At 24.3% G+C, this 12,934-nt stretch overlaps 2 protein-coding genes across 2 annotated transcripts; one reads left to right on the plus strand and one right to left on the minus strand.

The window, feature by feature from the left end:
* Positions 1 to 1,113: 1,113 nt before the first annotated feature.
* Positions 1,114 to 5,132, minus strand: OCT59_024364 (uncharacterized protein; the record flags this gene model as incomplete). The annotated part of the gene is made up of 6 exons (XM_025332645.2): positions 1,114 to 1,308; positions 1,386 to 1,520; positions 1,587 to 1,737; positions 1,812 to 1,890; positions 1,962 to 5,037; positions 5,112 to 5,132. The coding sequence occupies 6 exons, from the start codon at positions 5,130 to 5,132 to the stop codon at positions 1,114 to 1,116; spliced, it is 3,657 nt and encodes a 1,218-aa protein (XP_025169325.2).
* A 7,068-nt stretch (positions 5,133 to 12,200) lies between these two features.
* OCT59_024365 (uncharacterized protein) lies at positions 12,201 to 12,638 on the plus strand (the record flags this gene model as incomplete). The annotated part of the gene is made up of 1 exon (XM_066135386.1): positions 12,201 to 12,638. One exon carries the CDS (start codon positions 12,201 to 12,203, stop codon positions 12,636 to 12,638), a length of 438 nt encoding a protein of 145 aa, XP_065991412.1.
* Between the last annotated feature and the right edge of the window lie 296 nt (positions 12,639 to 12,934).

A 12,934-nucleotide genomic window follows, 5' to 3' on the forward strand; every position in this document is an offset into this window, starting at 1 on the left:
GATTGCTTGTTGTCATTAGATTTCTGTCGTGTCATGATATAGTGGAGTTTTTCCCATTTTTTTAGGGATGTGTCATCCCACAATTTTTGTCATTTCCGTATGGAGTGAAGATAAGAAATCAATAGTAATGAAACGGAGATTCGAATATTTTTTAGTATAACTGTAAATAATGTTAGAAAGTTCTTTGGGCACAAGTTTGATGGAAGATTAAGTAGATCAGATGGCTTTCATACCGAAGATCTTATATTTCATTCTTCTCCCTTTCTAATATTTTCAGCTCGATTAGAAATATTATTAGAAGTAGCAGTTAAACATGATCATGGATACATACATCGCGATTTTCATATGGGAAACGTTTTATAAGAATTTTTCAGAATCTTTTTGAAAGATTCAAATTATAGTGTTATACTAAAATATGATATATTATTATTACGTAATGAATTTTTCGATATTAAAGGAACTCCAAAATCTTATTTGATTTAATGATAAAATGTTGAGATAATTCGCCTACTAATGAAATTATTAATATTATTGAAAATTGAAGCATTCTATGGAATTTAAATGTTGAAGCATTTTATTATAGCTAAAAGCCTTTATATATATAAATTTTGAAGTTATCTTAATTTGGGTAGGCTAAAAGCCATGTTCGGTCTATGGGAGTATGACAAATAAATTTAATTATTTTTCTAGTGAAGATTAAAATAAAAATATATATTTTATAATTTGTTAAATAAAATTTATTATATCAAATAAAGTAATATACAATACATTTGTTTTAGTGATGTTTGTCGTAAATAATAAAACATTGGATGTTAGATTTAACTAATAAACTTGTTATATTCTAGTTAAAAATTTGAATAAACGTTTTACATAATATTATATTACTGTAGTTACTAACATTTTATGAAGTATTCTACACCATACAAATTTTTTTTTTATATTTTCCCAGGAGTAAGTAGTAAATTTCCAACATGTATCAATTTTAATTTTTTTCAATATAAAAATTTCTGAAACGAAAGATTTCTTTTACAGATAAAATGGTTCGATTTTAAAAAATTTTCAAAGTATACTATTGAATAAAACAAAAATTGTAATATTAAGAAAAGTAAATAATTATAAGCTGTCAAGGATATCTTTTAAATCAAGTAAATTTTCCATTTCTTTTCTTGAAAAATACTTGTCTTTGAAAGTTACTGGAACATTTGAGAAAAATTTACAATAAACTGGTGACAAATAACCCATTAAACTTATGTCGGTAAAGTGAGTTATTGTGTATGGATTATATCCTAATCGAATATATTCTATTTGCTATGTGAATAAAAAAATATTATTATATTTTGTTCTGAAAGGAAATTAATAATCTGAATAAGTAAATAGGAACATACCATTTCAATAGAATTTATTTCAATTGAAAGTTGAGCATAACGTAGGTAAAGTATTGAAGTCCGATATTCTATCCAACCTAACCCCTCAAGTTTTGATACATCTTTATGTTTTAATATATAATTTTCTCGATAATCCTATAATTAAGTTAATATTAATTTAAAATTAAATAAAATAACAGGGATTTTAATTAATTAACTTACGTCATTGAATATAAATTTTATAAAGCAATCCTTGGATAATATTTTTTTAACATTCATTTTACAAATGAGATAATCACCATGATAAATTTTTTGTTTAGGCAAAACCAAATGAAGATTTTCATTTTTAGAAGACATTACCAGCCCTGATAAACTTTAATTTTAAAATTATGATTAATTTGTATATAAGACAATTTGACTTAAAGTATTATTATGAGTAGACTTTACCTGCTTATATCACTTTCTTGAAATTGACAAAGTTCGCTATTCAAATTTGTAAGATTTGAAACAAAATATACTTTTCTTTCTAATGAGTTTAAGATATTAATTATCATTATCTTAACTAGAAGATAATAAATATTTTGAATATTTTCTTACCTTGATACATATATTTACTAAAATCATCGACAATTCCAAATCTGGTAAAATCATTTTTGTTAATTTCACAAACTTCATATAAATATGAACAAAAATCTGGATGATCTTGTATAAAATAACTAATAGATTCAAATTCATAGTCTGATATATCATTTAAAGCTAGTCTTGCTTTACTATACTCTTTTAATTCAATATAAATTTTGTACTTAATAAAATATAGTAATTTATATAATTTATCTCCAACAAAAAGATTATAATCTTTAAAATCAAGAATTTGATCGATTTTTGTTAATATATCGTTTAAATCTTTAGAACTATTTTTATTTAGTAAGTATTCTAGATGAAATAACTGAATCTTTGCTAAAATATTATCAGAATTCAATAATTCTGCATACTTTTTAAATGATACTTTAGCATTGTTATTATCATTCTTTGTATAATACGTTAAACATTTAAGAAAATATGCTGAACTATTTAATGGATCTAATTGTATAATTTTATCAAGATCTGATAATACTTTATCATATTCCTTAATAATATAGTATGTAATAGCTCGCCTATTCAAGTTATGAATGTTTTCTGGATCTATAGTATAAGCTTTTGTAAAGTATGATATAGCTTTTCTATATTCTGTCATATTATATAAAATTTCTCCATAATAACATAAAACCAAAGAATCCTCCTCATTGATATTTAATAATTTATCTAATAAATTTAATGTACTTAAATAATCTCCTTCTTTTTCATAACTGTATGCACAATTTTTAAGGCATAAATAATTATTTGGATCATTTTTTAATGCAATATTATAATTTTCTATAGCAACTGTATAATCATCATAATTATAACGATCACGTTTCTTACGTAATAAGTAACTATTTCCGAATAATATATATGAGTTATTTATTTTTGCTTTATAATTTATTGACTTTTTTAAATTATATATTACTTCATCATAATCATTTTGTCTAAAAAATATTTCTCCACAAATAAAATAAGCAACTGGTCTTTTGGGATTTAAATCAATAGCTTCTTTTAAAAATAAGTGAGCTTGTTCGTATTTGTTAAGACATCTATAAATATACGCTAAAATACATCTTAAAGAATAACTTTTAGGAAAAAAATTTATAAACTCTTTGCATAAAGATTCAGCTTTTTCATAATTTTTTTCATTTATTTCTTTTATAATATTTTGGTATGTTGGATGTTGTTTTTTTGTAGTTCTTGAAAATATTGGAGATGATATTTTTGAATTTAATTTAATAATTGAATTCATAAATTTCTTTTTTTTAGTTAATATGAGTTCAACTTCCGAATTATCTGATTCATCACTGTCATATAATTGATCAGAATTTTCTAATTCAATTGAAGGTAAAATATGTCCAGATTCAAAAAATTTTGCATATAAATTTTTATAAATTGAATTTTGTGATAAATATCTAATATCATTATCTTCAATTTTTTCTCGACAATTAGGACATATTTTTTGCTTCAATTTTTTTAAATTGCTTAATGCTAACATATGTTGGCATTTTAAAATACATAATTGATCCATTGGTTCACTACTAATTGGACAAGTAATTTCATCTGCTATAACATTTAAAATGTTAGAATTTGATATTTGTTCTTTCTTAAAATATAAATTTTGATTTAAGTTTTTTCCTTTTCCCTCTTTTCCTTTTCCAGTATTATTACTTAGAATTTTTAAATCTTCAAGGTATTTCCCCTTAACAAAAGTTAATAAATTTTGAAATTTTTCTAAAGAATCTTCCAAATTATTTTCACTTAATTTTTGCGTGTATTGATCAAAATCAATTTCGATCATTGAAAACATTTTATTATCAATATCATATAAATTTAATAATAATTCAATAGATTTAAATTGAATAAAACTGCTTTGTGCTTTATTAAGTGATTCAATTGCTAAATAATAACAAAGACCATATGTTGCTGTTCGAGATGATCTTTGGATAAGATTTTGTGCAAGATCTAATATTCCAAACCACAGAGTATCTGGTAATGCTATAGGTTCATTTCCAGCAAGTTCATTTAAAAAGCCTCCAGTATTTTTCAAAGCTTTAACGACTTTATTTGATACTTCATCAAATTTTGTTTGAGAATCTAAAATAGATTTGTCCACAGAATTAACCCATTCTCTTTCCAAAAAGCTCCAAATATATTCCATTATTACTAATTCTCCAAATTTTTTACTTATAATCTTTTCACTTTCAGACCAAATGAAAAGATTATGTTGAATTATTAACATAATTCTCCAATCTACATAATAAGATGCTACTGGATATTTAAAACTTAAACTCTGACGTACTTGATTAAGTAATGATAAGATTGAACAATTATCATTTGGAAGAGAAACTCCTGTTATTGATAAAATTCCTGGTGTAATATTTAATGCAGCTTTAAGAAAATCTTTAGTCCTTCGTATAATTTCTTGAAACCAAGTTTCATCATCACGTAGACTATGAAGAGTATCTCGCAAATGGATTAATAAAAAATCAATATTATAATTACGTTTTTTAATAATTTGTTCATCTTGATTATTGTTTTGTTGATTGAATTGATTGAAATTTGGTCTAAAATTATTATCAAGTCCTATTTCGATAACTTGAGTTGTTTTACGGTGAATTTCTGCAAAATTTGCTAAAGAATTATAAACTTTATCTCGAAGTACTTTACTAAGTACTATTGGTGAAAAACAAATTCTTTCTAAGACTGTAACCCAAGTCCTTAAATGTAATTCTAGTCTAGCCATGCTTTCTTTTGAATAATAATTAAAAGATGTGGAATCAATTAGAGTTTCTAATGAATTTATTAATGATTGAGATGAAAATTCATTTTGTAAATTTTCAAAAAGTAATTTAAGTGCATACAAATAACTTGGTTTAGTTAGATTTTTTAAAAGTTCTTCTACTTTATCATCTGGCATAGTGAATCCATCCTCTTCTAATTTGAGAAGGATATGATTATTGAGAATATTTTTATACAAAATCGTTTTATATGAAATAGGGTCATTATTTTCTAAGCTACCAGAAGCAGTATTAATAGAAGAATTTCCACTCTATTATTATATAAAGTTAGTTTTAATGATATGCAATTAATTAAATTTTAATATTGTTTAAAATAATAATTTACCTGACTTGAACTTCCTTCCATATTTTTTTATTACAAAAAGAAGCAAGAAAAAATTTTATTATACTGACCGAATTAAGTAAAATTATAATTACAATCAAGATCTGCATAAACATAATCTAAACAGTACCATATTTTTTATTACAAGAAAAAAATTCATTACACCGACCAAATTAAGTAAATTATCAAAATATAGTACCATCAAGATCTGCATAAACATAACCTAAACAGTAATGATTATGTATTTGTGTGATTTAAACTAAAACGCACCCCTTTTTTGTGTGCCAGGTTCGTGGCGCAGAAAATTTTTAAAAAAAACATCATTAAGGATTTTTTCTTTGACATAAAGTTTTTAAACTTACATTGTAGATGTAATTTCACTTGCTTTGCAAGTATTCGGGAGAAGGTTATGAATGCCGATTTTGACTTTACATATAAATGATTGATTCTATCGTCTTTGTCGATCATTTCCAAAAATGGATTTCGTGAAAGAAAAACTTTTGTTAAATAAGTCAATAATGATATTTAAAATCACCTTTGTCGCTCCAAGTAAATTTGGAGAGCAGCCAAAATTACAACTATCTAGTAATTTTTGAAGTTATATGTTATCTGTTTTTAAAAAAATTATGATTTTCGTTGCGCCACAATCTGCTGGCTGTGCCACGAACCTGGCACAAAAACTATTTATGATGTCATAGATTAGTAATGTTTATTACACCAAATTTTGGCTTTATTTAAACGCAACTAACGGATTTTGAGTGTGGAAAAGTTATTGGTTTTTACGAAGCTGGTGACTCTGTACAAAGTCACTACGAACCATTTCAGAAGAAACAGGCTATGGTAAAACTACTATACATAATATAATAACAAAATATCATATCGGCGGATTTTTCGTTGCCCAAAATTGTGTTTGTAATACCAAAAATCACCTGATAGACTATCATTTGACTAAATAATAAGTTGAATGAAATAACTAATACATGTCACGATACAGAATTACAGATATGGGCAAACAAATAGTCCATGAAAAACAGTTGGTCATTTCAATCCATCGGGATATTATCTTACGACATCAAAAAATACATCATCACTTCGGAAAAAGAAAAGATAACCAAAATATTCCACCCATTTTTTACGATTCTAGTTACATTACTTTTGTTTTTTGTAATAACATACACACAGAAATAAAGTAATAAAAAATTATTAAGCTCCCATTAGCTATCTTCAGTAAACAAAGAAGATTACTAGTTCTAATCATAATATATAATTGAATAATTTTATTTATAAAATAATTTATTGATAAGCTATAATATAAAAAATAAAAATAAAAAATAAATTATTTAAATTACAAACTAAGAAATATTTAATTTTACTACTCTAGTCCTAGTGTTTAAATAATTTATATAAAAATACTTTGTGTAATAATAATATTACGTAGCAGATAACGTTATCATGATTAATTATCTATATCTAAAAATTTATTAAAAAAAGACTTTAGTAGTGATTTTTTAAATTAATTAAAAATTTCAAATTTAAAAATAAAGAATCCTTACTATCCGGAAGTTCCAATTCATCTTGTTCTTCCGAATGAAGATTTGGATTATTATGTATTTCATCATCATCTACAAATAAAATAATTATTTAGAAAGTATTAAATTAATTATTATTATAATTATTATAATCAGTTTAAATAATTATATTAAATACCGTCAATATCATCATGATATTTTTTTATTTGTTGTTGCATTGATTCTTGAATAACTAAAAATTAAAATAACGTTATGTTCAATTTTTAAACAATTAAATAGATAATATTAAACATTATACTTACCATTTTTTGAATTCCTTTTGAATATTTTGGATAATTTTTTACTACCAACTAAAAAGTTTAAAATATAAATATTAATTTGTTTGATTATCTACTAAAGGAAATAATAATTAAATATGTTTTATAAATTACCTTTAAAAATGCTAATTATTTTTGAATTATTCTTCTGATTATTCAACTTATCAAAATCATCAACTAATAAATAAAAATAAATCAAATAAAGTATCTTATTATATTAACATAAATCTAATAAACTTACTGTAATTGGGAATATGAAAGTTGTATGATTTATTACTGTGAAATGCTAATAAAAGAAAATAATTTATTATTTAATTATTTAAAATAAAAAAATATATATAAAATTGTATGTTAATTTATACCTTCTTGTTCTTCTGCATTATTATTTAATTAAAAAGGTAAGATTTTAATTATTGATATCAACCATATATTAAAAATCAAATAACAAATTTCAATAATACCTTCTGTTGCATTTCTTGGTTCAGGGAGATTTTTAAATTGATGAACTTTACTCGTAAATAATCTGCTACTATTTGTATAGTTTTCTAAATCACCTATTTCCAAACTATTATCTTCATCCAGTTGGGTTAATAATTCATTTGATTTATTTTGGTAGTCTAAATTAAGTTCTCTTATTCTTTTCCTAAGTATTCCAATGTCTGGTCTATTCGATGGATTAGCATCCCAACATTGTTCCATTAAATTTTTATATTCTAAAGGAGTTCCTGATACAATTTTTGGTCTTATACCATTAATAATATACATAGCAAGATCATAATTATGTTCGTAATTAATAAATGGTGGTTGTCCAGATGAAATTTCCCACATAAGTATGCCAATACTATAAATATCAGATTTAAAAGTAGTTACTTTTCCTGCAATAACTTCTGGTGCAATGTAAGGAAGATTTCCATATTCACTCTTTAATGGTTTATCTGCAGGTCCACAAAATCCAAGATCACTAATATTAAATTTAGTTCTAAATAGTATATTTCCAGAATGCAAATCCCTATGAATTGCATTCTCATTATGGACTCGTGAAAGTGCTAATATTATGTCAGCAGCAATTTGAATTCTTTCTTTCCATGTAAGTTGATTATGATTTTGTTGTAAATATTTTCTTAAATCTGTATCCAATTTATTCATTAAAAGCATATAATCTCCATTTAATGGATCTTTTGTTAAACCATAACATTGGACAATCGCATCTGACAATTTATTACATATATTTAAATGCGAATTAGCCTATAAAATAAAGTAAGTATTATAAAATATCTTGAATGAAAAATTACTATACCATTTTTAGATTACAAACCTCTTCAAACCAACGTTTATTTGCACCTTCAACATTTTCTAGTCTTTTAAGTACCACACTACAATTCTCCAATCTTTTTAATTGTTGTTAATTAGAATCCCATTCATCATAACCTCCATCAACCCATTCTGTTGTATAAATTTCAGAATATCCACCTTTTGTTAAATATTTAATACTTTTTAAATTATTATATGGAATCCATTCAACTATGACATTCGGGTCAAGTGTTTTCATCTGACATTCTTGTATTAAATTATCAATAACATCATTTCCAGATGTCCAAATTTGAAAAATTATTTTTTAAATAATTTCGAACACAATATTCACAATATAATGTAGCTAAACATTTTTGGTTACAAATTTCACAAACTCCTCTTATTCCTTCATTATAAACAAGTTTGCCTCTATCATAAGTTGCAGTCAAAATTCTTATTGCTTCAGATTTTTCATCTTTTGTAAGTGATTCATCAGCAAGAATTGTTTGTTTACAAAATTCAGTTTGTTTGTGAAAATCATTGTAAATATTATGATCCGTTAGTGCACGTGCTTTATTAAGTGTAGTATAAATTAAATCTTCTCTAATAACAGACATGATGAAATATTTTATTGCAAATTTTTTTAAATTTAAATTTAAAAAAAAAAAAATTTCGGAACGGTCTACTTATAAAGTCAACCATGTGTAACAATGACTGCGTCTGTACTCCTGTGCTCAAACCTAATTAGTCTAGTCAAATGATTTTGCGATTTTCATTGCTAAGGAAAATTTTTTTCCGATGCATCAAAAAATTTAATTTTGACAAAAAGTACGATAATTTTTTATTTAAACTTTGATTTTTTGATTTTAAATTTTTAAATTAATTAATCCAACTTTACCATTTATTTAAAGGATTTCAAAAGAAAAAAAAAATAATTATTTGTCTGAAGACGCAGGATCATTTAACAAATAACGATGATCGTAAATACTGTAACTATTTTAAAGTATATATTAGACAAATTTAATTATAAAATTTGGGATTGATAGAAGAATAAAATAACATTATATATCAGATATGTTAAAATTGTAATATAAAAAATATTCATAATATTTCTTTTTTAAGGATGACTAATGACTATCTAAATAATCAAAAGTCGAATGTTTAACTTTCATAAAAAGTTTAACTTATATACGACATGTGTGTCACGACTGTCACGTCCGCTTTATATACGTTTATATTATTAATTTTATTGGTCAATTAATAAGATATACTCATTTTAATGCCTATAAGAATTTAAGCATTAAAAATAATTCTTATTATTCTTAATATTTAAAAAATTTTTTTTTTTGAAGTTTGCTATAAGAAAACTCAATTTTAACGTTATAAATTTATTAGTACAATAATTATTATTTACTATTTCTGTTTATTCAATTTATTTTTTTATTTTGCTAATTTTTTCCATTAATTTTTTTATATTATTTTTTTCTTACGTTTTTCTTTATTAGAATGTGTAAAACAATCGCTAACACTATAAAAGTTATAATCATAATACAAATTGCGATTATCAAAAATTTTTAATCTTAAAAAATTACTTCTTATAATTCGTCATTTGACTCCTTTTTTCGCAATAAACTGACCGTTTAACATGATGTAGATCGTCCATTCACATAGTTCACTACATAAATATATTTTCTCTTTCATTATATTATGAGTTTATCAATACTTGAAAAATTTTTTTTTAACAAATTTGCAAATTTTGCCACAAAAAAAAGCTAATATCTATATAATAATTATTTAACTTAAAAAGGTCTTGTTTAAAATGTTTGTGATATAGAAAATTGATTTTCCTTTTTTATTCTCATTGATCTTTCATTGAATCAACGAATAATCAATATATATTAATAAGCACGCTAATTAAAACTAAACAAACATGAAACTCCTTTCTTACAAATTTGACATATTCATAATGTTAGTCCGATCCACCTTACACAATAAGGTCTTGAAGGATGAACCAGTTGGAATAATGATATTGATGAATTTATTGAGAATACAATTTATAATGATGGGTATATTTACTATTATTTGTTGAAAATAAAAGGATTTATTACTACAACTTAGTGACTTAAGTTTTTATAAATTAAAATGGTTTGAAATATTTATTTTAATGATAGTATTGCTTATTTAAAATTTTATTGAATAACTAATTAAAGAATTTTATGATGATTAATTATGCAATAGACGAACCGAGGTAATTTGGAATGTGTCCTTGCAAGTAATTTTTATAATTTTTCTTTTTGGTTGCAAATCTTATATAATATGGCACGGGATTGCCATAACCATGATATCGACAGTCTACGTTCTCGACACAAAAATCTCGATAAGCCCAAATTCTGGTTGAAACAAAATCCTGATAGTCACAAATACTGACAGTTAAATTTCTTGATAGTCAAAACCCAAAGTTTTTTTTTAAAAAAAAAATTATATAAATTTTATAAATTTCCAATTAAACACTTAATTTTAAAAATGCAGCGGCGCAGTAACGTACAGTATCTTAATTTATCCAATATAATTTTGAATTATTTGATTAGTATTAATTAATATTAATACAAATTTACTAACATTACTATCCCTATAAAAAAATTGGATACGTTTTTTATAAAGTTTTTATACGATTTTTTTTCCTTAGAAATAACGTATCATAATAGGATACGGAAAAATGCACAATTCCGTATCACTAAAAATATGGTTTGGATACGGAATTTGCACGGAATTCATATGGAATTTACATGATTTGATCACTGATTTTATCACGAAATTTATACGATTTGGTCACTGAATTTACTATTTGTATTACAGTTTACTATAATTATATTTACATAAATCTAATTTTACTTTATTAAATTAAATAAAAAATAAAAAATAAACAAAATACAAATACATTATGAAAATTCCACCTATTGCAACCAAAATTATCTATAAGTTCAGGTTCATTTGGAGTCAAACAACCTAAAAAAAACAAAAAAGAACGTCTAACTTAATTGGAAACAAAACCCCCCTTCATATAGTATCTGCAATCGTCCAAGTCACCAAAGGTCAGCATTCCTACAAAAAAAGAAAGAGAACTCCAGAATGTCTGACCTACATAAATAAAAAGAATTATGAAGCATCTGATGAAAAAGAAACCAAAACAACAAAATAAATCCAAAACTGACCTACAAAAAAAGAAGACTCTGAAGCAACAAAACTGAAACAACCTACAAAAAGAAAAGAATCTGAACCCAACTTACAAAAAAAAAAAAAAGAAAATTTGAACTGACCTAAAAAAGAAAAAAAAATCCCGAACAATCCTACAAAAAGGAACTCCCAAACTGATCTACAAAAAAACTGAATCTTCTCACAAAAAAAAATCTGCTGGCCTATGAAATAAAAAAAAGGGATAAATATAAATAAAAAAGAAAGGGGAATAAAGAATAAATCAAAAAAAAATATTTTTTTAAAAAGAGAGTAACGAAGTTAGGAGAGTTAAAAAAAATTTTTTTTTTAAAGGGAGGACGTTGTAGCCATAGATACTGAAGTAATCGCATAATATGGAGGAATAATATGGAATAAAAGATCAAACGATAGAAAGTCACATGATTGGACAAAATTAACCGGAAAGGATAAACTTTTAGGAGAAGGAATGATCTACATGATGTAATGTTTATTAAATGATTAACGGAGAACCAATAGATCAAGTGGGGAGTTGATCGATGTGGCTTAGTAACCAGTTTATCAAGTTCAACAATAGGAACAATTAGGAGGAGTAATCATAAGCCACAAATGATAAATCATATAAAAAGGAAGGATAGCGAATTAAAGGAACAAAAAATAGGAACATGTAAAATATTGATGAACTGCAGCCGCAGTAGAAGAATAGCTGACGAGACGCAGTAGAAAGGATAGCACAGCCACAAAAGATGGATCTTTACGATATAATATTTGAAAGATTATTTTATTTTAAAGAAAAGATAGCACAGCCACAAAAGATGGATCTTTACGATATAATATTTGAAAGATTATTTTATTTTAAAGAAAAGATAGCACAGCCACAAAAGATGGATCTTTACGATATAATATTTGAAAGATTATTTTATTTTAAAGAAAAGATAGCACAGCCACAAAAGATGGATCTTTACGATATAATATTTGAAAGATTATTTTATTTTAAAGAAAAGATAGCACAGCCACAAAAGATGGATCTTTACAATATAATATTTGAAAGATTATTTTATTTTAAAGAAAAGATAGCACAGCCACAAAAGATGGATCTTTACGATATAATATTTGAAAGATTATTTTATTTTAAAGAAAAGATAGCACAGCCACAAAAGATGGATTATATCTTTACGACATAATATGCGAAAGATTATTTTAAAGAAAAGATAGCATATTAAAATAGTATAACATATTAGAAAAGATAACATATAAAATAGCATATAAGATAGCGCATAAAAGGGAAAACATAACATAAAATATTAGAAAGAAATAAGAAGTAAGAAAAGAAAGAATAAGAAAGTTGGTTTAAATAGGAGCGGAATGGGAGGTGAATTCCACAGTCGTCAGATACGATGTAAAACTTTAAGTAAATTAGTTAATTGTGAATTTTATGAAGAATAAATAAAATACCCTTTATATGAAAATTAATTGTTTC

The sequence above is a fragment of the Rhizophagus irregularis genome, chromosome 4 (assembly GCF_026210795.1).
Source record: "Rhizophagus irregularis chromosome 4, complete sequence".
Taxonomy (NCBI): Eukaryota; Fungi; Glomeromycota; class Glomeromycetes; order Glomerales; family Glomeraceae; genus Rhizophagus; species Rhizophagus irregularis.